Genomic DNA, 23,304 nt, shown 5'->3' with positions numbered 1-23,304 from the left:
GTGGAGAAGGCTAAGGCTTTGAAAAGGGTAGTGGGTCTGGAAACTCCTCTCAGTGGCTCTGCACAAGTTTGAAAATAAACCCTTGCTTCAAGTGACAGAATTGTACCTGAAATGATTTCAAAAGGCTGTTTGAAATTCTACCCTTGGGTTTTAAATAAAAGGGTGAGGGGGATAAAACAGCAGTAGTTATAGATGGAGGAGGAGGACATCTTGAGCTGAAGGTTTTATGAAAAAGGACTTTTGAGGGCCTAGTGACTAATCTCACTCTGAATCAACACGTGGTGTGGCTGCCAGAAACAGAAATCTTAGGATGCATTAATAGTGTCTAAATAAGCTTTATGTTAGGCCAAATTTGGAGAATTACATTTAGTTCTGAGTATCCCAGTGAAGGCGGACAAACGAATTGATTCAGTGGCAAACAGGGTAATTATGTTGAATATGAAACCCCATCATCTGAAGAATGTTGGAAAGTTCAAGATACGCGGATCATACCAGGCCCTTAAGTAGGAGTTTAGGAACTAGGTTCTACATTACTGTCTCCTAACATGCCAAGCACATAATAGATGGTAAGTATTGATTACTGCTTGTTCAATAGCTGGATTCTTTGGTGGTGTAGGGCCATGGCTACCTTATTCTAAATGAAACAGCATGTCCAGGAAGAATCGGCATTGCTGAAGAAACAGACTTCCTTTGGAGGAAATTTTAATTTGAACAGAAACCGAAGTTTAGGTACTCATAATATGTAAAAGGTGCTCAGTTGATTTCCAAAGTGATATTTGTTCTTTCTCACTTCCCTTTATTTTTAGAGCATCTACACAAAAGAAATGTTGGAAATGGGAAAAGCTGTGTGTAATCACAATGAAGTTTAAAGGTCTTCATAATAGAACTGAGAGTTGTTTTGAATGAATTTTGGTAATTTGATCAGATAGCTTTAGTTATGATTGTCTCTACCTTCTACTAAAATGCATGTGTTTTGTATCTATGTATGTATATAGAGAAAAGGTACTTCATGGTCTTTTGGACCTTTTCCCGTTTTGTCTGACTTGCTCTTTCATAGTCTTCAGGTGATAGCTTAAATGCAACCTCTTAACCATTCTGTCTAATTAAGTCACTACACACTGCATAAGTTTGCCAACATTATGTGTTCTTTGCTTTCTTAGTACCTACCAGAATTTGTAATTAGATTTTTGCTTGCTTGCTTATTTTTTTCCACTTTTTTTTTTTGAAATAGAGGTACTAGGGATTGAACCCAGGACGTCATGCATGTTAAACATGCAGTCTACCACTGAGCTATACCCTCCTACTTGCTTGCTTATTTGTCTCCACTTCTAGATTATAAGCTCCATGAAGGCAAGGACCAAGTCGACTTTAGTTTACCATTGTTTATCCACTCTCTAGAGTCCCCTTGAATGAGTTAAGATATTCACTGATTTATTGCCAGCTGTGGTTTTGTATCATCCACAGTTACTCTTCTTGATTCTAACAGTGAAGTGATACTTTAAAAATTAATTTCAGTTCATATTAAAGAAGTCCCAGGAGTGGCAGTGATGTCACAGTATTGTGACTCTTAAGTATACTTGTCAATTCTAGTATAGTGTATGTAGAAGTGTTGTTTGGCTGCGTCTATAATTAGATGACAACTTTTTGTGTTTTTTAATGAAAATCAGCTTCTTAATTTTCCAATTTCTGGGAGTTGAAATGAGTATCTCCTTTTCAACTAACTTATCCTTTTTTTTCTTTAAAAATCTGATATTTTCCACCTGTTGTGTAAGTGACCTAAAAGGATTTTTATTTCTGGCCCAAGCTAAAATTGAAGATTGGACAGAGTAGTTGCTAGGCAGACAGAGGTAGTCCTAGACTTGTAACAGAAAAAAGCCATTCAGCAAGAATGAGCCCAGAGAATCCCAAAATACGCTGAAGGCCAACCAGAAAAACAAAATGTATTTTCAATATTCAGTTTCAGTAAATTGCTTATTTACATCTCTGCCTCCTATCCCCAAATAACTTATTCCTCTACCCTGGCTTTGTACAGTGATACTACTGCCAAAAGTCGGCTCCAAACTGAAACGTCTTTGACCTTGCTAGAGTGTGCAACAGTTTGGTCCTTTTGGCAGGATCTAGATTATAGGTCTTCAGTATCTTCATTTAGCAGTCTCTTACTTGTTACCGTCTGTCTCTGGCTTCCTAGCAGTTTCTCAGTCCTCTAAGTTATATCTCTGAGATTATGGTTATTTCCCCTATGAGCTGGAACTATAGCAGCTTCCTGGACTTCTCTGCCTTTCCAAAATTAAAATTCAAACCTAAAACTTGAGTATAATAATTAGAAACAAATACCACCTTCCAGTCTGTTTCTGTCTTACTTCTTTACTAAATCCTAAACTCAGTAGGAGTGGAGACTTGCATTCATTCATTCATCGCACAAATCTGTGTACCTTCTGTGTGCCAGATCTGCTCTGGCAAGGCTGTATATAATGGTAGTTAAGAACACTGGTTTGGAGCCAGGTCACCTGGATTCAAATCTCAGCCCTGCCACTTAAAGCTGTGTGCCCTTCGGCCTGTTAGTTACCTTCTTTATGTCTCAGTATCCACATCTGTAAAAGGGGGTATAATAATACCCACCTTGAGGGTAAGTTAATAAAAACATCGTTTAAGCATTTGCTGTTCTGGTCATTGAGGATATAGCAGTAAATAAGAAAGAAGAGATTTCTGCTGGTGGAGAGCTTACATTCTACCTGGGTTAAGATGGAAAAATAAAAAAGTAAAGAGATAGTTTCGAGTGCTAAGTTGAGTGTTCTGAAGAAGAAAACAAGATACTGGACTAGACCTTAGAGAATGACTGGGTGGCTACTTTTGATTGGGTGGCTACTTTTGTTTGGGTGGTCAAGGCGAACCTGGCCCTGGAGGAGATAGCTTTTGAATTGAGATCTGAAGAACAAGAAAGTCTGAGAGGTAGGGGATGGTAAAATGTTCGTTGATTATTATTTTCCCTTCACAAGCCAGTAGCAACATCACTTAAAAGAATTTTTTGTGAAGCTGTCAGGCAGCAGGGTGTGATAGAATAAGCCGTGGAGTTTGGGTCTGTTTTAGCTGTTAACTAGCTTTGTGATCTTTGAAAAAAAGGAAGAAGACAGTTTTGTTTTTTCATGGGAAGACGGTTGAGTCGAAGCTAATGATGGTTCTTCTCTTTTTAAATTACTGTGGTCCTGTGTTTATGATTAATATCTTGTATTTTATAGGATGTAGTACATACTGTTGCAGCGTCAGAATATTTGAGAATATTCTCTTACATTTTAAATCTTTTCTTTGGAAATATGAAGGATATATACTTCATGGCTTGAGGGTCCAGGGAGTAGGGAAATGGTCAGAGGTACCATGTACTCTATAACCAGGATATCATTGTGTAGAGTTTCTTGTATTAGAACTGAGAAACCTGTCTCAGGTCATATCAGTACTTTGATGAACAGCTAACTTAGTTTGCAAAACTTGTCTGTTTATTGAGAAAAGACTGTGTGTACCAGATTATCCAAACTTAGTTTGCAAAACTTGTCTATTTATTGAGAAAAGACTGTGTGTACCAGATTATCCATTGCTCCCCTCATTTTTGTCAGTGTTTAATGGTGTACCCCAGTTAAGAGGTACAGGTCAGGTTTTCCATTTGCTGCTGTTGGTGTGTTTGGAATTGTACTGCTGAGAAGCCCACCCCCCCGCCCCCTGATAAATGGGCAAAGAGTTTTTTTTTTTTTAGAGCAGTCATTTCATTTTTTTTGTTTGTTTCTAAGTGTCCAAATAAGTTTGCGAAGGGACTAATAACTTACTTGTTTAAATCTGTTTTCTTACATTAGTAATTGAAAAGTGACTGTCTCTTCAGAGATGTCAAAAACAAACAAATCGAAGTCTGGATCTCGCTCTTCTCGATCAAGATCTGCATCAAGATCTCGTTCTCGTTCATTTTCGAAGTCTCGGTCCCGAAGTCGATCTGTCTCTCGTTCCAGGAAGCGCAGGCTGAGGTAAGGAGGTGTGATTATATATTGAGATCATTGATCTGTCAATATGGGTCTTTACAGATCTTTTGTTAGACTCTGTGGGTGTCAAGTAGAGGGTGGGGTGTTAGCTGTAGGAATATTCCAGGTCTTTTCAACTGCTACAAATCCAAATCAGTTTTGACTGCCATGCTGTTTGCCTAATTCCTTTTCTCTTCTGCCAGAACATATACTATTTTTCATCCACTTTGGAAGAAAGGGATTTAATTTTTACTTAAGCTGCTTGCTTCAAATTTCTACACCTGATTATTTTTCAGTGAAGTATTTTTTGGAGGCTTGGACCAAAGTTTATTTGCATCATCAGCAGAGAAATTAAGAGGACTAATAGTATGATCAACACTGCCAGGAAAAGAAGCCTTACCCCACTAAAATAATCTTAATAATAAATAACAATAAAATAAACTTACCAGGAATCATTTGTGTACATCCAATTTGCAAGTTACTAACAAGCTGCATCTGTTAAGTAAAAACACATCTTAGGCTACCTGAAAATCACTATTGTAGACATTACTAAATATGCAAATAATTCTTTTCAATTTATTGTCAATATTCTTTAATTCAGTTTCTACACCTTTGGTTGGATTATTTCCCTTTTTCAGTTATGTCTTGGAACAGGGTACCAAACCTTCAGCGTCTTTTCCTCTTTTGATGTGTTGTGAGTTCAGTTTTTCATTTAACTTTTTCTTTTGTGAGTAGATAAGAACCTTTTAGTTAATGTAAGTTTCTGTATGTGCATTAGAGAAATATTGATGTATTTAAATACCAAAGGGGGACTCTTTGCACAGTTTCATTCTTTTTGTCAGAGTTGCAGTAGGCAAGGACACAATTTCTCAGTTTTGCCACTTGGAACCCCTCCTGGTTATTTCAGATGAGTATCTTGAATCCTTCTCTTAAATGAATTCATTATGAAATTTAAAATAAACCTCAGGACTAGTTGATGGTTTTTTAAGAGTTTATAAACAAATGGTTGGTAGGATTCCCCTTTACCCCCCAACAAAAACAAGTTAATTCTTAAATGGAATCTTGGAGAAGCCTGTCTGAAAATTAATTTCAGAGCAGAGATTGAACAGAAAGTAGGTGTGCATGACTATTGATGACTCCCATGTAATGTAGGACAGGAAGTTACAAACTTTGAGTCTCTCCCTCAAAAGAAGTACAAGTTTGTTTTTTTGTTTAAGATAACATTACATCTTCAGGGTAACGAGTCCTAGCTTTATTTTCTCTCACATGTTTCTTGGGCACACATTTTTATACCAGGCTTTGTTCAAGCCCTGTGCTAAATAGAGTCTAGTTGTTGCCCAGTTGTGTCAGTCTTTGTAAGTAAAATTCCACCCCATCTTCTCACCCCTATCTCCTCCCAAAAGAAGAGGGTTCTAAAGATAACCTTTTAAAACTTAATCTAGCAAATGGAAATTAAATTGGTTCAAAACAAGAGGCTGTACAATCGAAACAGAGAGAAAATTGAACTGACATAAACCAGATTGAAAAATATTAACCAACTCAAGTATTTGTGATAACTAGAGTTGTGGACAGATCGCTTCTCCTATGTTCTACAAATCATTGGGCATGGTCATCAACTTGGCAAATGAGGGGCAAACGTCTTAGGCAGGCAATATGTGCTGGGGTAGGTTTAGAGCCACTTTATGTGCTGTCTTTCCTATACCTAGAAGATTGTTATTTTGGAGGATAATCTCCACTAGAAAACATGTTTTTACACTTGATTCTGGTCTGACTTCTCTGTCTTTTAGAAACAGATAAATTTGCCACTGGCTATTTAGTTTTTATTTCTGGCTTATCTGTTTCATAATTTTTTTCTTTTGTTTTCCTTCTCCTACAAGGAAAGTATACTATCCAGAGAGTTTGAGAAACCATACCTTTAAATTAACTTAACTGCTGAGTTCTACAGAACTGGAGAACATTGATTGTTTCCTTGTATTTCACAGACTGTATCCTTTTAAGTGACTTCTCATAAATAACCTCATTTGCAATCTGCAGAGACTCATGTTCCTGCATCTGTGCAGTGACTGCTGGTTTTGGATGCAGTATGCCGCAGGGCCCTCACTAGTAATTGGTGACAGAAGCAGCAGTAGCCTCTGAGGATGGGAACATGAATTAAACCCTCCTTAGTGCTGGTGGTGCATCACCTCTCTCAAGTATAGCCATTTAATTGGGTCATACTCAGTTTTATAGCCTGCATCTGCCTCTCCTTCTTTTCTTATATTGTTACTGTTTTCGAATGAAAAGTATAAAAGGTAAGTTTGTTTTAATTGTACTTAAAGCAACCATTAACAGCCAGCAGTATGATGCATCTTTGCCAGTTCCTCTTGTTCTTGGGGTAGATAAAGAACTGAGCACCGTGGGTCGTATGGAGTGGAAGACCAGTCCCACTTTATTTTCTTTAGATTAAGTTTTTTTTTAAAATAACATTTTATTTAGTTGTTAAAACCTGTCATTTCTGCTAAATGGAGTTATTTATAAAACTAACAGGTGGGCATCTCTTTCCAGTCAGGTCTGGTATGAGAAGGGTTTTTATTTCTATATATAAAAGAAATACTTTTGGAGTTTTCTAGTAATTGTACATACTCCTAGCTGACTACTTAAGAGTAGTGATTAATGTTAATGCTCTATATCATAATTAACAGGTCAGGTGGTATTGAAGAATGCCAGTGGATTTTTATACCAACAAACACAGTTTTTGGCTTTTTAATGGAAACAGAGGTCCCTGTTATTGACAAGCCTGGCATTTGTGAGCGTGTAATTTTTACAGAGTTAGGTACTGTCGAATCTCCAAAGTTGTGGAAATGTACCTTTGCTAAATTAGAGTTCTGTATTGTTAAATGAAGAATACAACCGTAGGGTTTAGATTGACCTGAATGATGTGTAAGTGTGGGGTTTTTTTTTTGTAGTTTGTCTTTGCTACCCTATTGTATGCTTGGATGTCTTATGGTCAGATGGTGCCCTCTTGTGGCACCTGGTAAGGTCTTGTAGTTCAGCCACAGAAACTTGACCTTCTAAAAATATATAAATAGGGAGACCATTTCCAGATTCAGAGTTTAAAAAAAAAATGTACACTTTGCTAATATAATTTTGGTTAAAATTCTTTTCAACTTTAAACAGATGCCTTCTTTAAGTCCCTTTTTAAGTGTTCTTTGGTTTAGCCCTGTTGTAACTGTTCTTTATAAACCCAGGTCTTAGTGAAATCTAAGAAATTAGCCCTGCCCACACAGAAAGAGGTGGATAGGTTGGGGAGTAAAGTGTTATAGCAATGTAGGGGCCAGAGGACCTGAGTAGTTACCTGTCTGGGTATCACAGCCTGCGGTTCTTCCTTCCTTCCAGTGGCCTAGGGACCTACCTATACAATCCCCTGAGCCTGTGAAACTAAGCAGTTAGCATGCTTTATTATTAAAGTGGTGTTTGTTTAGAACTACATTAAGAACGTTTTGATATCCTTTCAGTCACTATAGAAATACATCTCCATTTAGAATGTGCTACAATATTAATGAAGCAATTTCAGTGTCTCATTCTTAAAGTGATTCTTGTCTGTATTTTTGTACTTAATGCGGCCATTAGAGTAGGATTAAGTATTTGTACCCTTTGTTTGAAAACAAATGATACTTAAAAGCAGGGATTTACCTCTTTGTTGGTGGGTTTTTCTTGAATAAAAATGCTTGTGTCAAAATTTCAAACATCTCGGAAGGAGGGTGTACCTCAGTGGTAGAGTGCATGCTTAGCATGCATGAGGTCATGGGTTCAATCCCCAATACCTTCATTAAAAAATAATAATAAAATAATTAAAGAAATTCAAACATTTCTTCCCTCCTCCATCCCCCTTTCAGTTCTAGGTCTCGCTCCAGATCATATTCTCCAGCTCATAACAGAGAGAGAAATCATCCAAGAGTATATCAGAATCGGGATTTCCGAGGTCACAACAGAGGCTATAGAAGGCCCTATTATTTCCGTGGGCGCAACAGAGGCTTTTATCCTTGGGGCCAGTATAACCGAGGCGGCTATGGAAACTACCGCTCGAATTGGCAGAATTACCGTCAAGCATACAGTCCTCGTCGCGGCCGTTCCCGGTCCCGGTCCCCAAAGAGAAGGTCCCCTTCACCAAGGTCCAGGAGCCATTCTAGAAACTCCGATAAGTCTTCCTCTGATAGGTCAAGGCGCTCGTCATCCTCTCGTTCTTCCTCCAACCACAGCCGAGTTGAATCTTCTAAGCGCAAGTCTGCAAAGGAGAAAAAGTCCTCTTCCAAGGATAGCCGGCCGTCTCAGGCTGCTGGGGATAACCAGGGAGATGAGGCCAAGGAGCAGGCGTTCTCTGGAGGCACCTCTCAAGACACAAAAGCTTCCGAGAGCTCAAAGCCATGGCCAGATGCCACCACATACAGTGCTGGTTCTGCATCACGGTCCTCAGCAGTTTCCGAGCTGAGTCCCCGGGAGCGAAGCCCTGCTCTCAAAAGCCCCCTTCAGTCTGTGGTGGTGAGGCGACGGTCACCCCGTCCTAGCCCTGTGCCAAAACCTAGCCCTCCGCTTTCCAGCACATCCCAGATGGGCTCAACTCTGCAGAGTGGTGCTGGGTACCAGGCTGGGACACACCAAGGTCAGTACGACCACAGCTCGGGGTCCTTGAGTCCATCCAAAAAGAGCCCCGTGGGTAAGAGTCCACCATCCACTGGCTCCACATACGGCTCATCTCAGAAAGAGGAGGGTGCTGCTCCAGGAGGAGCAGCCTATACAAAGAGGCAAGTATCTTGTTTCCCCTGTCTTGTTGTGTTTTTATCTTACCAGCTGGCAGTTCAGTTGTAATGTGACCTTAGAGCTCTCATCAATGGTAATAAGGTAATTCCCCATTTCCTAAACTTTTCATTTAACGAACTTTAAAGCATCACCCAAGGAAACCTTTAGCTTAACTCTGGCTTTGCTACCTTCCTGAATTTGTATTGCAGCATGAAGTTTCTTTAGACTACTCTGCAGTGATGTTTTCACATTTAAAATTTGCCTTGGAGTCTGCCAGCGTAAGCCAGAGAACAGTAGAGATTTGTGGGTCCGCTATCAAAGAAATGTAGTCTTACCAAAATGAATGACTATTGGAGCTGTTAGACCCTCTAGGACCCACCATCTATTGTGATCGATCTGCATCAGCCCATCATGGTGAAGAGCTGCACCCTCACACCCTCCAGTTGAGACTGGGCAGAATGGGAAAGTCCAAAGATTAGTCCAGGAAGACCTTGTTTTAAAATCACAAGGTGGGTGTATGTCCTAGTAGAAGCCAACCAGGCTACATGTTAGGAGAGGACATAACAGTGCTTCTGTCTTTCTACTCTGGGGGACATGGTGAGTTGGAACCTGAATCTTTGTGTGGTTGAATAGATTGGGATGGCAGAGAGATATAACAGGGAAACTGCATTGGGACTAGGTTGTCAAGAGGGACTTAAGGAGCAGGTGTTTCCCCGCCCATTTTTTTTCCTTTTCTCCTGTTAGCGTGTTCTTTGATGCCCTGCTGTCCTTTGATTCTACTTTGCTGTATTAATGCAACTATAACTTGATTAGACTTTCTCCATTAATGGTACAAATGAGACATTCAGAATCTGTACTTTCAGCCTTCCATAAGTCTACTTTAAAATACAAATGTTGTTCCTTGCCAGGATTGCGAATCTAATTAGAACACTTAGGCATGAGATCTGCTTTTCCATAAGAATGAGTAGGATGATTTTTGCCCTCTCCCCTCAATTAACATGTATTTTGTTTTTATTTGTGTTTGCAGTATATTTCATATTTAGATCTTCTAGGTGACTTGAAGCAAATTTGAAGTCTCTTTTGAGACTTACATTTCCAAATGTGAGTGTATAAAAGCAAAACAGTCCAAGGTTGAACATTCTATGTTAACTTTGCTGAAAGCAGATTTTAAGTGACTGAGTGAAGGTTGGATAAGACCTTAATTTTTTTTTTCCTAGACCACTTACAGGTAAGTAGGTTTTTGTTTTTTAGTATCCTAAAAATTCCCTTTGCTATTTTCCTTTTGATTGTTTTTGTAATACACAACTCCACGGACCATGTATTTTTCTCTTAAATGCCAAGTTCATAGATCTGTGAAGAGCAATTTTTCAGAAATCAGTAGGAAGTAACCAGGTAGAAACTCCTTTGGTAACACTGGAATCCAGAAGACATGCTTGTTAAAGAATCAAAAACCTAAGACCATATGTTGCTATTCTGTTTTAGACCAGGTTGCTTAAGACTCTTGTGTGTCTCCCTTGTGTTTTTTCGTAACTAGATATCTGGATGAGCAGAAGACTGAGAATGGAAAAGATAAGGAACAGAAACAAACAAATACTGATAAAGAGAAAATGAAAGAGAAAGGGAGCTTCTCTGATACGGGCTTGGGTGATACAAAAATGAAATCTGATCCGTTTGCTCCCAAAACTGATACTGAGAAGCCTTTTCGGGGGAGCCAGTCTCCCAAAAGGTATAAGCTCCGAGATGACTTTGAGAAGAAGATGGCTGACTTCCATAAGGAGGAGATGGATGATCAAGATAAAGACAAGGCTAAGGGAAGGAAGGAATCTGAGTTTGATGATGAACCAAAATTTATGTCGAAAGTCATAGCAGGTGCAAACAAAAACCAGGAGGAGGAGAAGTCAGGCAAATGGGAGGGCCTGGTGTACGCACCTCCAGGGAAAGAAAAGCAGAGAAAAACAGAGGAGTTGGATGAGGAGTCTTTCTCAGAGAGATCCAAAAAGGAGGATCGAGGGCCCAAGAGAACGGAAAGTGGCCACAGAGGATTTGTGCCTGAAAAAAATTTCCGAGTGACTGCTTACAAAGCAGTCCAGGAGAAAAGCTCATCGCCTCCACCGAGAAAGACTTCTGAGAGCCGAGAGAAGCTAGGAGCCAAAGGAGACTTTTCCACAGGAAAGTCCTCCTTTTCCATTACTCGAGAGGCCCAGGTCAATGTCCGGATGGACTCTTTTGATGAGGACCTTGCAAGGTGAGATGTAGTCTGTCTTGACCCTCAGGTATTAGTATCTAAAGTGTTGTCTCCTAACCTCTCTCTCCCTGAAGTCATTCTGGAACTAGAACAGGCCCCTCCTGTACTTCCCTTGCTGTTATCAGTGTTATCAATGGAGAAGTGTGTGTGTCACTGAGCGATTATGTGTTGGGGGCAGTATCACAGTGGTGGTGAAGTGTCTTTTTAGGCTTTAGTGACTGGCTTTCTTGGTACCGGATCCCCTCTGCTTCTCTCTTGCCCTCTATTCATCACCCCCAACACACACCACACACACCACACACACCACACACACACACACACACACACACACACACACACACACACACACCCTCTGCTTCTCTCTTGCCCTCTATTCATCACCCCCAACACACACCACACACCACACACACACACACACACACACACACACACACACACACGTCCTGTTTTCTCTTCAAGTGCTTACTTTTGGATCCATGCAGGATCCGTTTCTCCATTCTTAGCTAAGTCGCAGTGTCTGTTACTAACAGGCCTCCATCAAATAATATGACAGTTTTAAAGTTGGGACTGGGGGCATGAGCACTTCAGGAAAGAAGAACTTCAGGAAAGAGTGCTTCTCACCTGGTATAAAACTGTAAAAACTGTACAGCCAGTTGGAAGTCTGCCACTCCTGCTTCATTGTCACTTCACTGTGGCCCTGGCTGGCCAAGTTAGTTGATCTTTTAAAATGTCTTCCCATCTGTCATGTGTAACACCCTCCAAAGGAAAGTGACTGAGGTTTAATGCTGCTTCTTGCCCATTTGTTCCTATAAAAGATTCTGAGTTGGGGGAAAGGAAGAGATAGGGTTTGGGTGCCTTTCTTCATAGCTGTGGTGCATTGGGGTTACTTAGAATTTTGGTAGGAAGGGAAAAAAGGAACTCTGGATAAATTTAAAACTCTTTTAAAGCAAGCTTTGCATTTTTAGGATTTAAATGTTCTGACTTTCTGTATATCTTGTTGCATTGGGCCTTCCCATGTTTTTTTTTCAGACCCAGTGGCTTACTGGCTCAGGAGCGCAAGCTTTGTCGGGATCTAGTTCATAGCAACAAAAAGGAACAGGAATTTCGATCCATTTTCCAACACATACAGTCGGCTCAGTCTCAGCGGAGCCCCTCAGAACTGTTTGCCCAGCACATCGTGACCATTGTTCACCATGTTAAAGGTGAGTCCAGGCCCAGCCTGCTCAGGCCCCCTTTCCGCATGTTTGGCTGCTGCTTTAATAAGCAGAAAGGTAAGTGGGTGAATGAGAGAGTCTTTGGGGACCTTTATCTCATCGATACAGCCTTTAAAGCTGGGGACTGGTTTGAAGGAAATTTCTTCCAGGGAGGTGTTTCTATTTTTTAATTAGAGAGCTGAACATTATGAAATGCTAGTGGTAACCTGTGATCACGAGAATAGGTTAAGTCCTTCATGCGAAGATTTAAAATGCTTGAAAAAGGAGGTATGGAAAGGAGCTTTTCTAGCACCTCTGTCTTTTCCTGTTTAGTAGGTAGAAGGTGTTTAGTAGGTAGAAGGCACACTCTGGAGGTGTTCTGTAGATCTTGTGGTATGGATTTCTTCCCCACATTTTTCTGCCATATCCCAGGCAAATGGAGGTGGGTGGACTGGGGCATGTGATGTAGAAGCTAGGTTTGGGCCAGTTACAGTTCCATCTGAAATTGGAACTCAGGCCAGGAGTTGGTGCTCTGATTCAAGGGATAGCAAGCTCCAATTTCCTCTCTTTGTATCCATGTCCTATAGTGGAAATCCAGTGCTCAACTGTGGAATGTGTCTGAACCAGCCATTTTTCCTTCCTCTTCCTAGTATGTTTGTCATATGGATTTGATGACTCTAGTTGTATCTCTGTGGCTGCAGGTCGGTGCAGAGGAGTTGAATGTTGGTTCTGCCTTTGATAACCTGACTTGTTTTGTTTTTGACTCCCCACAGAGCATCACTTTGGGTCCTCGGGAATGACATTGCATGAACGCTTTACTAAATACCTAAAGAGAGGAACTGAGCAGGAGGCAGCTAAAAACAAGAAAAGCCCAGAGATACACAGGTGAGGACCTCAGTTTTACACTAGAGGTGATCATAGAAGACTGCTCATCATATAATAAACTTGGTTTTGCCACTTGTTAGGAACATTAGCAACAGAATTTAGTGTAATGCCCTCCAGACTCTTGGTGGTTTGTAGTTGTAAGTGGAAAAGGCATACTTTAATGACCATTAAGTTTCTTACTTGGGGCCTGAGGAAAGCAGCCCTTTTGATATAAATGAACCTTTGTATTCTTGGGAGCTGGCAAATGGTAACCTGAGGTCACTATGAGCTTTTTATGGTAGAGTAAATGTTGTTTCTTCAAACAGCCTGTGTATTTCATTTATCAGTTCTTCCTTTGGAAGAATTTGCAGCAGGGCGGGGAGGAGGTGGCAGAGCTTGTAGGATTATGTCAAAGGGTTTAAAAGCCCAGCAGGTTTCAGTTGTGGGACTCTATTCAGCAAATAGGGATTTTTATCTAGAAACAGAGTTGGCCTTGTCTTTGATTATTTAACAGTCAACTCTTGAACCTGTTGCAGTAGGTAGGAGGACCATGTTTGTGTAACAGTCTGGGATTTAGGGTCTTTTGGGATGTGTGCCAGGCAGTTGTTCCTCACCAAGACCTCATCTCATGGGTGAATAATGGGCCATTTTAATTTCCAAGATGAAAGCTGCTTTTTGAAGGTAGCAGGGCATATACATAGACAGTATATAATGTGATGTGAATTTGAGATTATAGGAATGGCTGTAGCTGAGTTTGTCTTCCTGGCTGTAACAGTACTGGGCGGGAATAAGAAATTTCCTCTGTTTGAGTTTGGGAAGTTGGGCTTCTGTGTGTGCGTACTCTTATGGGACAGTATGAGTATATAAGCAAACAATACAAGTATATGTAAGTAAGTTATGAAACATAATAAAAAGGAATGCCTGCAAGTCCATTACTCAACTTAGGAACTACCAGTGCTGTATTCACACTATGGAATGTTGAACAATTTGTGTGTTCTTAATTTTAGGAGGATAGACATTTCCCCCAGTACATTCAGAAAACATGGTTTGGCTCATGATGAAATGAAAAGTCCCCGGGAACCTGGCTACAAGGTGAACTGTTGCTTTGATCAGTAATTCCAACAAAATGAGTGCGTTGGGCATGAACTTGACAGAAATGTGTTTGTTTAAATTACTCTCTACTTAAGTTTGTGTTTTTCTTTTAAGGATGGGCATAATTCTAAAAATGAACTACAAAGGGTTAATTTTTATTAAATGTATCAACAACCTTTGTGAAGTGGTTAGAATATGGTAAATGACCCCAAAGTCTATTGAGGTGAGCTTGAGAAAAAAAAGAGAGGAGTTTTGGAACAAGTGCCCATGATGAGAGAAGAAACTTTTTGTGATATTTTTCTGCTTGTAAGTATTATCAAATCAACTATATACATGCGCTATTTCCAACCATGATTTCAAAAGACATGCATGTCAGAGGAGAGTGAAATATTTATATCTTAACTTAATAGACTGTTTTAAGCAGCTCGTCCAGATTTTTTTCTAACATTGTACCATATCTATCATCTGTCAGTTACTGTTACTTTAAAGCTAAACATTGTTTTGATAGCCCAGCTGCATTTGTAATGATGTGCACGTAAACACTGTTGTTAAGAGGTTAAAGCTTGTATACAGTCTTTTACTATGAAGTACTAGATTTGGGTTTTTAAAAATCTTAGTATTTATTGACCATCATTCCCATATACAGTTGAAATTCAAAATTAGAGATGGCTCTTACGATGCTGCTGAAACCTTTTCTAAAAAATATTGATTTTCAAGTTTTCCAAACAAATTTGTCTTGTTGTTGAATGTGATGAGAGGCATTCTTGCACAATCTCTCTTCTCTCCCTTCCCCCTTTCCTTTTCCTCCCAGTACCCACGAGCTTGGCACTAACCATGTGAAACACCAGGTTTTGAAGCATCAGAAGAGATCCTGTCCTCTCTGCCTCGCAGAGTCTGCTCGTTAGAAGTGCTGTGTGCACTAAGGGAGCTGAGGCTGTTTTTTTTTTTCTTTTTGTCTTTGGAGGGTACAGAGGCCCCATGCCCTCTCAAAACAAACCAAGTGATAAACCTGCTTACTCTGGTTTAGTTAAAGTTAAATTTTACTTCAACAGAAAGCTTAGTTGTTTGTGTAAGTAAAATGTTAATACAGAATGAACTGCTTGCTCCTTCCTTCCTCTTTTTAGGGAGCTTTTACTTCCATGAGACAAGTCTTAGTGTGTAATGTCCCTGAAACCACCTTGTATCTCTGCTTTTACTGAGTTTCCTAAGAGCTGTTGAAAGCCCTTGGCATGATAGTTTAGGGTGAAAGGCCGCTACCACTGCCGTTGCTGACCTCCTGCTGTGTCTGCAGTATACATACCCTGATAGGTTAAACTTCCTAGGAAGTTAGCAAAAAAGATTTTCTTTTTTCTTCTCTTCTCTTTCCTTCTTTCCTCTTTCTCTCTCCCTCTCTTTCTTTCATAAACTTTGATCTGGTATTGCCACTTTATGAATTCTCCATTATTTCGATAATCTCTCTTGAGAAATTTCTCAGTATAACTAAACATTTTGGAAGGCTGCTTAAGTCTTCCATTGTCTGTCTTTGGACTCAGTACTCAGAGATAATTCCAAGTAGAGGATAGGCCCAGGTGGCTGCCACGGTGTAGGTGGGGGAAAGATAATAGTGTTTCTACTCTCAGTGGTGACTAAGACCGAGCCAGCCTAACCAACACCCTCCAGAGCTGATTTTGGGCTTCTCACATGTGGCTAGCCAGAGTCATTACTGGGCCACGGAAAGAAAAAGCAGAGCAAGATCAACATATGTGTGTGGAGGGGGAGGTATTTGCAGAAGACTATCATCATCATCATTTTAGAGAACTGATTCGAGCTCTGTAGGGATCCTTAGGAAGTGACATCTGTGGAACAGCCTGTACTCCTCCCAAGCACCGGTGAGGTGCCTCACATTCCCAGGGCTTTCTCTGCACCACTCCACTGGAATAGATCCACAGTTTGTGGGTGGTTGAGTTGGTAGCCTTGAATCCCAAAAACCTTAATTTTGATTTCTCCTTTGGCAGAGTGAAGGAAAATACAAAGATGATCCTGTTGATCTCCGCCTTGATATTGAACGTCGTAAAAAACATAAGGAGAGAGATCTTAAACGAGGTAAATCAAGAGAATCAGTGGATTCCCGAGACTCAAGCCACTCGCGGGAAAGGTCAGCTGAGAAAACAGAGAAAACCCATAAAGGATCAAAGAAGCAGAAGTACGTAAGCCCTGTCTGTTACCTCATTCAGACTCCTGAGTGGATTCTTTTGTCTGCCCCCACTGGGCTGTAGAACAGACCCTCCAAGCCGGAGAACGCGAGGTTAGGAACGATAGCAACTTACGCAGTTTCTTCTAACTGTCAAGTAAGATCCCTGGTTTGAAAACAGAACTTTTGCATGAAAGTGGCTATGATCCTTGTCCAGAGAAGGCCTCCTGGGAGATCAACAGTTAATTTGGTTATAGGGGCATTGTGGAGAATCATGTGGGAATTCCTTTTGCTTTTGTTTTAGACATGTTCTTTGACATACTCTTTCTCATCACAAATCTCGAGAAGGTTATGTTTTAGAAATGGCTCAAAGTTGTTAGGGTAATAATAACACTGGTCAAAGAAACAGGGTGGAACTAAATAGGACAAGATTGTTGATCTTAAATGCCTTTCAAACTAGTTTCACAGACACTTCCAAGAGAGGTGTTCCAAATATTCTTGAAACAAAGGTAGCATTGTTGAACTTATAGGACAGCATTTATGTCAATCCTGTTGTTTCTATTTTATGTTTTTGAATGTTCCATGATTTTTCAGTCATATCTCATTAAAGGTAGCAGAGTTGAAGCCCCACACCTTCCTATAAGAAGCAACACAACTTATGCTGTTTCTGAACTTCAGCTGGCAGGCACTTCCATATCCATTTTCTGATAACAGCCCTTTGAGATAAGTTAGACAGTAGGCTGGCTACCCATTTTGCCCACTTTGAAAGATAAAGAAGTAAGCTCAGAATGATTTGTCTAAGATCACACAGTATCAGCTGACATCCAGACTCAGATCTTCTGTTCCACTTTGTCTCCCCCTCTGCTCTGTTACTTATGCATTACAAGCCCTAGCAGCTTTCAGGGCTGCCCACAGATAAAGGATCTGATCATCCTCAATAGGGAATGGAAATGAGGGTACAGTAGTCTTCAGTGCTGCCACTGGTAGAAAGGGAGCAGAACCCCTCAAGCATTTCAGGACTGGGCTAGAATTACTGATCCCACCCAGTTCCTTTCCCTGGGACATAAGCCTCTACCTCTGACTTGCTGTGTGACCTTGAACAAATCTCTTGCAACCCTAGTATTTTGTGATTTGGGCAGGAAGAAAAATGATAGTGTGTCACTATTCTCATTGTTTATCACCCTTGAGTTTACAAGAACTGTCATAAGAATGGCTCGCCCAAGGTCACGTAACTAGTAAAAGGCAGTGTTGGGACTCAGATCTGTGGCCTTTTGGATTCATAATTTTGAAAATCTCTTGAAGTAGCACTGATTTCTAGGAGTCAGACATTTGAGTTACAAGAAGTTCTGTTGCAGTATCCCCTCTTTATGAGTAAATGCTAGAAAGAGCCAGTAGGATTCAAATATTTAGGTCTTCTCAGATGTTTGGGAGTTCCCGGAGAGGGAAGCAAGATGCTTTTCATAATGGAGGAGGGTAATGAAAGATTACTGACACCTGGCTGGCTTCTCCCTGTAAGTCCTCCTCTGCTCCTGGGAGCCTGGCCTTTTTGCCACCGTAGAGGCAGCTGGTACCCTCCTCTACCAGCACGTGGCAGGGCTGGCCTAGACCTCTAGTACGTAGACGGTGACTTCTTGTGTTAGTCTAATTTGCCCTAGTCTGTAATTTCCTCCAGATGAAGGGAAGGAAGGGAAATAACTGGGAAGAGTTTCCCCACATCCTGTGCTTAATGACACAACCTGTTTGAGCTCAGGGAATGTGGTTTGTAAAGTAGTGATATAATTAATTAGTCAGAGCTAGGTTTGAATCCAGGTCTCCTCAACTCTTGTGTCACCTGAACTTCTTAGCTAAAAAATGGGGAAAATAATACTGAATAATCATAATTGCCATTTACTGCATGCCTGCTATGTCAGTGTAAAGTGTTTAGGCACCTTTTTTTAAATCTTTAGAGCGACTGCATGGAGGACGTGTTCTTATAAGAAAGAAAGCTAATATAAAGCGGAAACAGGTGGCAATATATAAAGCCTTTCCCAGTACCAGATATGCTGTGGCTAGTAATGCGGTGTTAGTTTCCTTCTGCCTTTCTAATCCATGCGTGTATATTACACTGAGCTACCAGGGGCCATGGACTGTGTTTTGTTCTTCCCCCTGTGTATGTCCCATGTTCATCACAGGTTCAGGCACAGATGTGTCCTGAACATGACTGACAGAATTGGGAGGAAGCTCTTCAGGTTCCCTGAGTGGGTGTGTTGGGGATGAGTTGCTTTTCAGGTTACTTGTCTTCAGTGTCTTCGTCACAGACACATTCCTAATTGCCCTGTGCTTCTTATCCATGAGCCCCTAGCTGAGGGCTGTACCTTAGAGGCTTATCGATTTCCATGGCTCTTCTGTTGTTTTATAGGAAGCACCGGAGAGCACGAGACCGGTCCAGGTCATCATCATCTTCCTCCCAGTCATCCCACTCCTACAAAGCGGAAGAGTACACTGAAGAGACAGAGGAGAGAGAGGAGAGTACCACAGGCTTTGACAAATCAAGACTGGGGACCAAAGACTTTGTGGGTCCAAGTGAGAGAGGAGGCAGAGCTCGAGGGACTTTTGTAAGACCCCGCCCCTTTTCCCTTTCTCTAAGCCCCATACTCGCACCAATTCTAATTACGTGCTTATCAGAATACTAGTTCTGTTGCCTTTGATGCCCATAATCCAGCCTAGAGATCCTAGAATCTGGATTCCCATTCCCTGGGCTTTCCATTTTTAGTTTTTATTGCCCACCCCCATTCGTAGTCACTTAGCCAGAAAGCCATTTAGGGCTTCTGGTCTGAACTTCCCCACTTACCTTGACTCCTGCTGTGTGTAGGGAGGTCCTTGCACCATGTTGGCCTCTGTCTAGTCTATAGACTTGAAATGAACAGAAAGGGAATGGCTGGAAACCAGTTGACCAGTATGTTGACTGGAGGACAGCTGTCTGTTTCGTGCCAAAAAGATGTTTGAATGAAGACGGGGAGTTGTTTTCCTCCATTCCTTACACGGTTCCTTTGTTCCTTTCCCCTCATTTATTGCCGCAGCAGTTCCGAGCCAGAGGGAGAGGCTGGGGCAGAGGCAGCTACTCTGGTAACAACAACAGCAGCAGCAGCAATGATTTTCAGAAGAGAAACAGGGAGGAGGAGTGGGATCCCGAGTACACGCCCAAAAGCAAGAAGTATTACCTGGTATGTGTCTGGGAATAGCCAGGGAGGGCCAGAGGGCCTTTGGCACACACAGTAACTGATACCCAGGCCTTAACTGGTCTCTCCAAAACTGATTAAATGTGTGTGCAGGCATTGCACTGGGTACATGTGTACTTGTGGGATAGTATAGTGCTGGCAAGGTTAGTGTTCTCTAGAGAGGCAGTCCTGACCTTGAAAGAGTTCTCTTAAGATTTTTATGGATCCCAGGGTAAGCAGGGAAGATTACTCTTACCTTTTTAGTCTGAAATTATTTTACTGCTCACCCTCCCTAACCTCAGCCTCCCTCTAGCCTTTACCCAAGGGATAGAGCCATAATGTTCCCCTGAGGCCGCAATCACTGTTGCTCTGCAGCACAAGATTGACAGGAAAGACAGCTCAGGATCTCTTTCTGAAAACTGGGGATCTGTCTTCAAAATGAAATGCCACTGGGGCTTCTCTCTTCCAAGCTGTTGGTCATTGTCAGATACCAGGCCCCTTCTGGGCCTCTCTCCCTCTCCTAGGGTAGGGCTCTTCTGCACTGAATTACCTGTCCAGTGAGTGAACTCTCTTGGCCTTGTTAGGTCAACAGCTTGTTCAGATCCAAGCAGATGTAACTGAGTGTTATAACCAAGGTAAAATTGCTGAGTCTCTCATCACCCATGAGAACGATTGGCATGGAAACAGGTTGTTGTGTAAATCACTGTGCATTATACATTATATATATACACAACATTATAAAATGGCTATAACTCAATAAAAAAGTGTTCTAAAAAAATCACTGTGCATAGCCAACTTCGCTTTTCTAGGGTTGCGGGGAGCTACTTTGAGATTCCTAGAGGACCCTTGAACCTGAGGCCATTTCCAGGAGAAATGTTGGCTGGGCCTAGCATAGGTACTGGCCTTGGGCTGCGTAGGTACTGGCAGGGGAAAGGCCGTACAAAGCCCTTTCCCTTGCCCCTGTCTGCCACCTGAAGGAGCATTGCCAGCCTGATTCATTTAGGCTAGTGAAGAAGCAGCTGGCTCTTAGCTGAGCCAACTCCTTAGGAGCCTAAGGCACTACTTATGTGGGTGGATGGTTTAGACTCTTTGAAGCCTTGAGTATGATGAGGTAACAGTGACTTTGAAAATGCTTTCTCATTCACTCATAGGATCCCTCCTTCTCTCTCATGAGATCATCAGAGCAGGGATTGTTTGAGTTGCGGGCTGTTCTTTTTCTGCCACATTGCCTCCTTGTGTAAAACTAAAGAGGGGAGATGACAAGATAGGAGGCTGGGTTCTGGTCCTGCCTTTGCCACTAACTGGCCTGTGACCATGAGCACATCATTTGTCCTTGGTCTCACTGCCTGTTCTTGGCTGAGGTGGGGAGGGTTGGGGAGAGCCGGAGTCCCAGCTGTTTATTCTGTGTTGCTTCCTTTGTTAGCTGCCTGACAACCCAGATCAGACATAGTTTCATGTTTTGGGGTGATTGACATTCTCAAACTCGCCCTTTGAAAGGTGGTGTACTAAATAATACGGAGTTAAAGTTCCTCAGGCTGTTTCCTCATCCGCATAGTGGAGGGTGATAATGATAGGGTAGATGTGAGGATTACATGAGATAATGCAAGAAAAGGTCTTTGAGTGCTCCGTGAAGATTTTATCATCATCATAATGCCTAAGCAACTTAGAATTCAAGGAACCCAGCTGACTGTTCTCAGATCTGAATCAGTATTTTTGGTCAGGGACTGGGAGGAGGAGAAGGGCATAGGTTCATCTGAGAAAGTCATATTTGGGTGGGTGCCAAGGAGAGGGTTCTAGCTGCTCTTGTTTGTGCACCCTGGCATTGATGGCAGTTTTCTTCCCCTCAGCACGATGACCGAGAAGGCGAAGGCAATGAGAAGTGGGTGAGCCGGGGCCGCGGCCGAGGAGCCTTTCCCCGGGGCCGGGGCCGGTTCATGTTTCGGAAATCCAGCACCAGCCCCAAATGGGCCCACGACAAGTTCAGTGGGGAGGAAGGGGAGATTGAAGACGACGAGAGTGGGACAGAGAACCGAGAAGAGAAGGACAATTTACAGCCCACAACTGAGTAGCGGGCACTCTTGACGGGAGCCCCTACCAAGGGAGAGAGGTGCTGGGAAGATGGCTGGTGAGGAGCTAGAGGAGCCTCAAGAAGATTCTGAAAATCCCACCCCTGCACCCCACCAGCCATGCAAAATCCTACTACAGCCGAAAGCGTCCCTGGCGCTGTGTCCCACTGGACAGAGGCCACTGGCCGTGGGGCCTGGGGTCAGGCCCAGCTCTTGATCAGAACACACCACATTGGGCTTTAGCTGTGTGTTTCTCTTTTGTTGTTGGTGTGTGGGGTGGGGGCTGGGGTAGGGAGGGCAGAGCGATTCTTGGATTTTGGTTTGTTCCCTGTTAGAAACCAACAGTTTTATTCTTCATTTCATTTCATTTGGAGCTAAGTGGACTAACTTGATGATTTTCAATCTCTTTTCCCTTACCCTGATTTTAAAAGCCCTTCTTTTTTTTTTTTAGGCATATATAGTAATATTAGCAGAAAGATTTAATTTGAGCAACTTTGATTCTTAAAAGAGAAAACAAAGCATGTGAATAAACATTGAAGTGTTCACCTCAGTTTGGGACCAAACTGCTTGGATCTTTGTAAAAATCGGTTTTGTATGTCGAGGAGGAGTTCAAGGCTTTTCTGACCACCTTGTGTCCCCTTTTCTGCGCAGCCATGTATCACGTGGTGTTACTCCTAACCACACCCCATGTGTGGTCCCCCTCCCCCCCAGAGTATTTTCTGATTTCTTCTGGGCTGGGCACCCCCTTCTCTACCAGCAGCTCCAGTATCCCAAACTTTCTAGTCCTGCTGATCCTCTCAGCAACAGGGGTGGAAACTGGATGGCAGTTTCTGGTCTGTTTTCTAAGAAACTTCTGACTTCTATTATCTTTACAAATATAAGATGAGAAAATAATTTTTTCAATATTTTTTATTAATCTTTTTATAAAAATGAAAAGAAACTCCTATGATCGATTAAGGAAGGTGGTTATGGCTGGGTGGTTTGTGGGGGTTTGTTTTTTTTTTTCCTTTTTTTTTAACCTTAAGCTTTAAGTTGAAACATTCTCAGATGTTTGGGGGGGAAAACACCCTCTTAAAATGGGTCCTTGTGCTTGCCTTCTGGGGAGGCGGTCCTGAGCAGGTGAATCATATGGCATTTATGCATATGTTATATGCGGACTGCACCCACCTCTTCCCCCCTAACCTTTGCCTCTTGGGTTGTTGTGCTACTTTCCCCTTACTTTGCTACATTTCTATAGTTAAGTTGGTTTTACTTGAATGATTCATGTTTAGGGGGAAAAAAATGAAAATACCCTTAAAATTTGTTTCGACTCCTCCTGCAAATAAAATAAATGAAGTGGCAGATGTATTATGGGCTCTGATCATTGTCACCTTGAGTGTGTGTGTGTGTTGGGGGTAGGGTGGATGTCTCCCATAGCAGCTTCAGGGAACATCGAAGACAAAAATGTCTGGAGGCTGGGCCCAGAGTGTTAATCAGCCCCATCCTCTACACCCCATTCTCAGTAGTTCTTGGAGGGGCCTCAGCCACCCCTGTGCTGGCTAGCATTCCAGTGGTTTTGCTTTATATTCTGTACCTTGGACACCCTAGGAGAACCAGATTTTTTCATTCTGGTGTCATAAGCAAGGACTTTGGCTTCCATAGTGGTGGGGCAGAGGTCAAGGGGTGTGGATAACAGGTTTGGTCTTCTGTGTTTACCCTGA

At 41.9% G+C, this 23,304-nt stretch overlaps 1 protein-coding gene across 5 annotated transcripts in view; it reads left to right on the top strand.

Annotated features, from left to right (window-relative positions):
- The window catches only part of THRAP3 (thyroid hormone receptor associated protein 3), a 64,713-nt gene extending 41,762 nt beyond the window's left edge, over nucleotides 1–22,951 (top strand). For 3 of the 5 annotated variants that reach the window (XM_006212684.4, XM_072974765.1, XM_072974763.1), the window contains 10 exons: nucleotides 3,843–4,007; nucleotides 7,877–8,782; nucleotides 10,312–11,022; nucleotides 12,052–12,224; nucleotides 12,989–13,100; nucleotides 14,087–14,171; nucleotides 16,166–16,353; nucleotides 18,740–18,935; nucleotides 19,401–19,544; nucleotides 21,386–22,951. In XM_006212684.4, coding sequence (XP_006212746.1) covers nucleotides 3,871–4,007; nucleotides 7,877–8,782; nucleotides 10,312–11,022; nucleotides 12,052–12,224; nucleotides 12,989–13,100; nucleotides 14,087–14,171; nucleotides 16,166–16,353; nucleotides 18,740–18,935; nucleotides 19,401–19,544; nucleotides 21,386–21,607 — 2,874 coding nt within the window. In that variant the 5' untranslated portion in view covers nucleotides 3,843–3,870 and the 3' untranslated portion in view covers nucleotides 21,608–22,951. The remainder of the gene's footprint in view (nucleotides 1–3,842; nucleotides 4,008–7,876; nucleotides 8,783–10,311; nucleotides 11,023–12,051; nucleotides 12,225–12,988; nucleotides 13,101–14,086; nucleotides 14,172–16,165; nucleotides 16,354–18,739; nucleotides 18,936–19,400; nucleotides 19,545–21,385) is intronic. The other 2 variants (XM_072974764.1, XM_072974766.1) reach the window with 2 other exon arrangements.
- The last annotated feature ends 353 nt before the right edge of the window (nucleotides 22,952–23,304 follow it).

Source organism: Vicugna pacos, chromosome 13, assembly GCF_048564905.1.
Source record: "Vicugna pacos chromosome 13, VicPac4, whole genome shotgun sequence".
NCBI lineage: Eukaryota > Metazoa > Chordata > Mammalia > Artiodactyla > Camelidae > Vicugna > Vicugna pacos.
The sequence above is the reverse complement of the archived record's forward strand: the minus strand, read 5'-3'. Positions and strand labels throughout refer to the sequence as shown.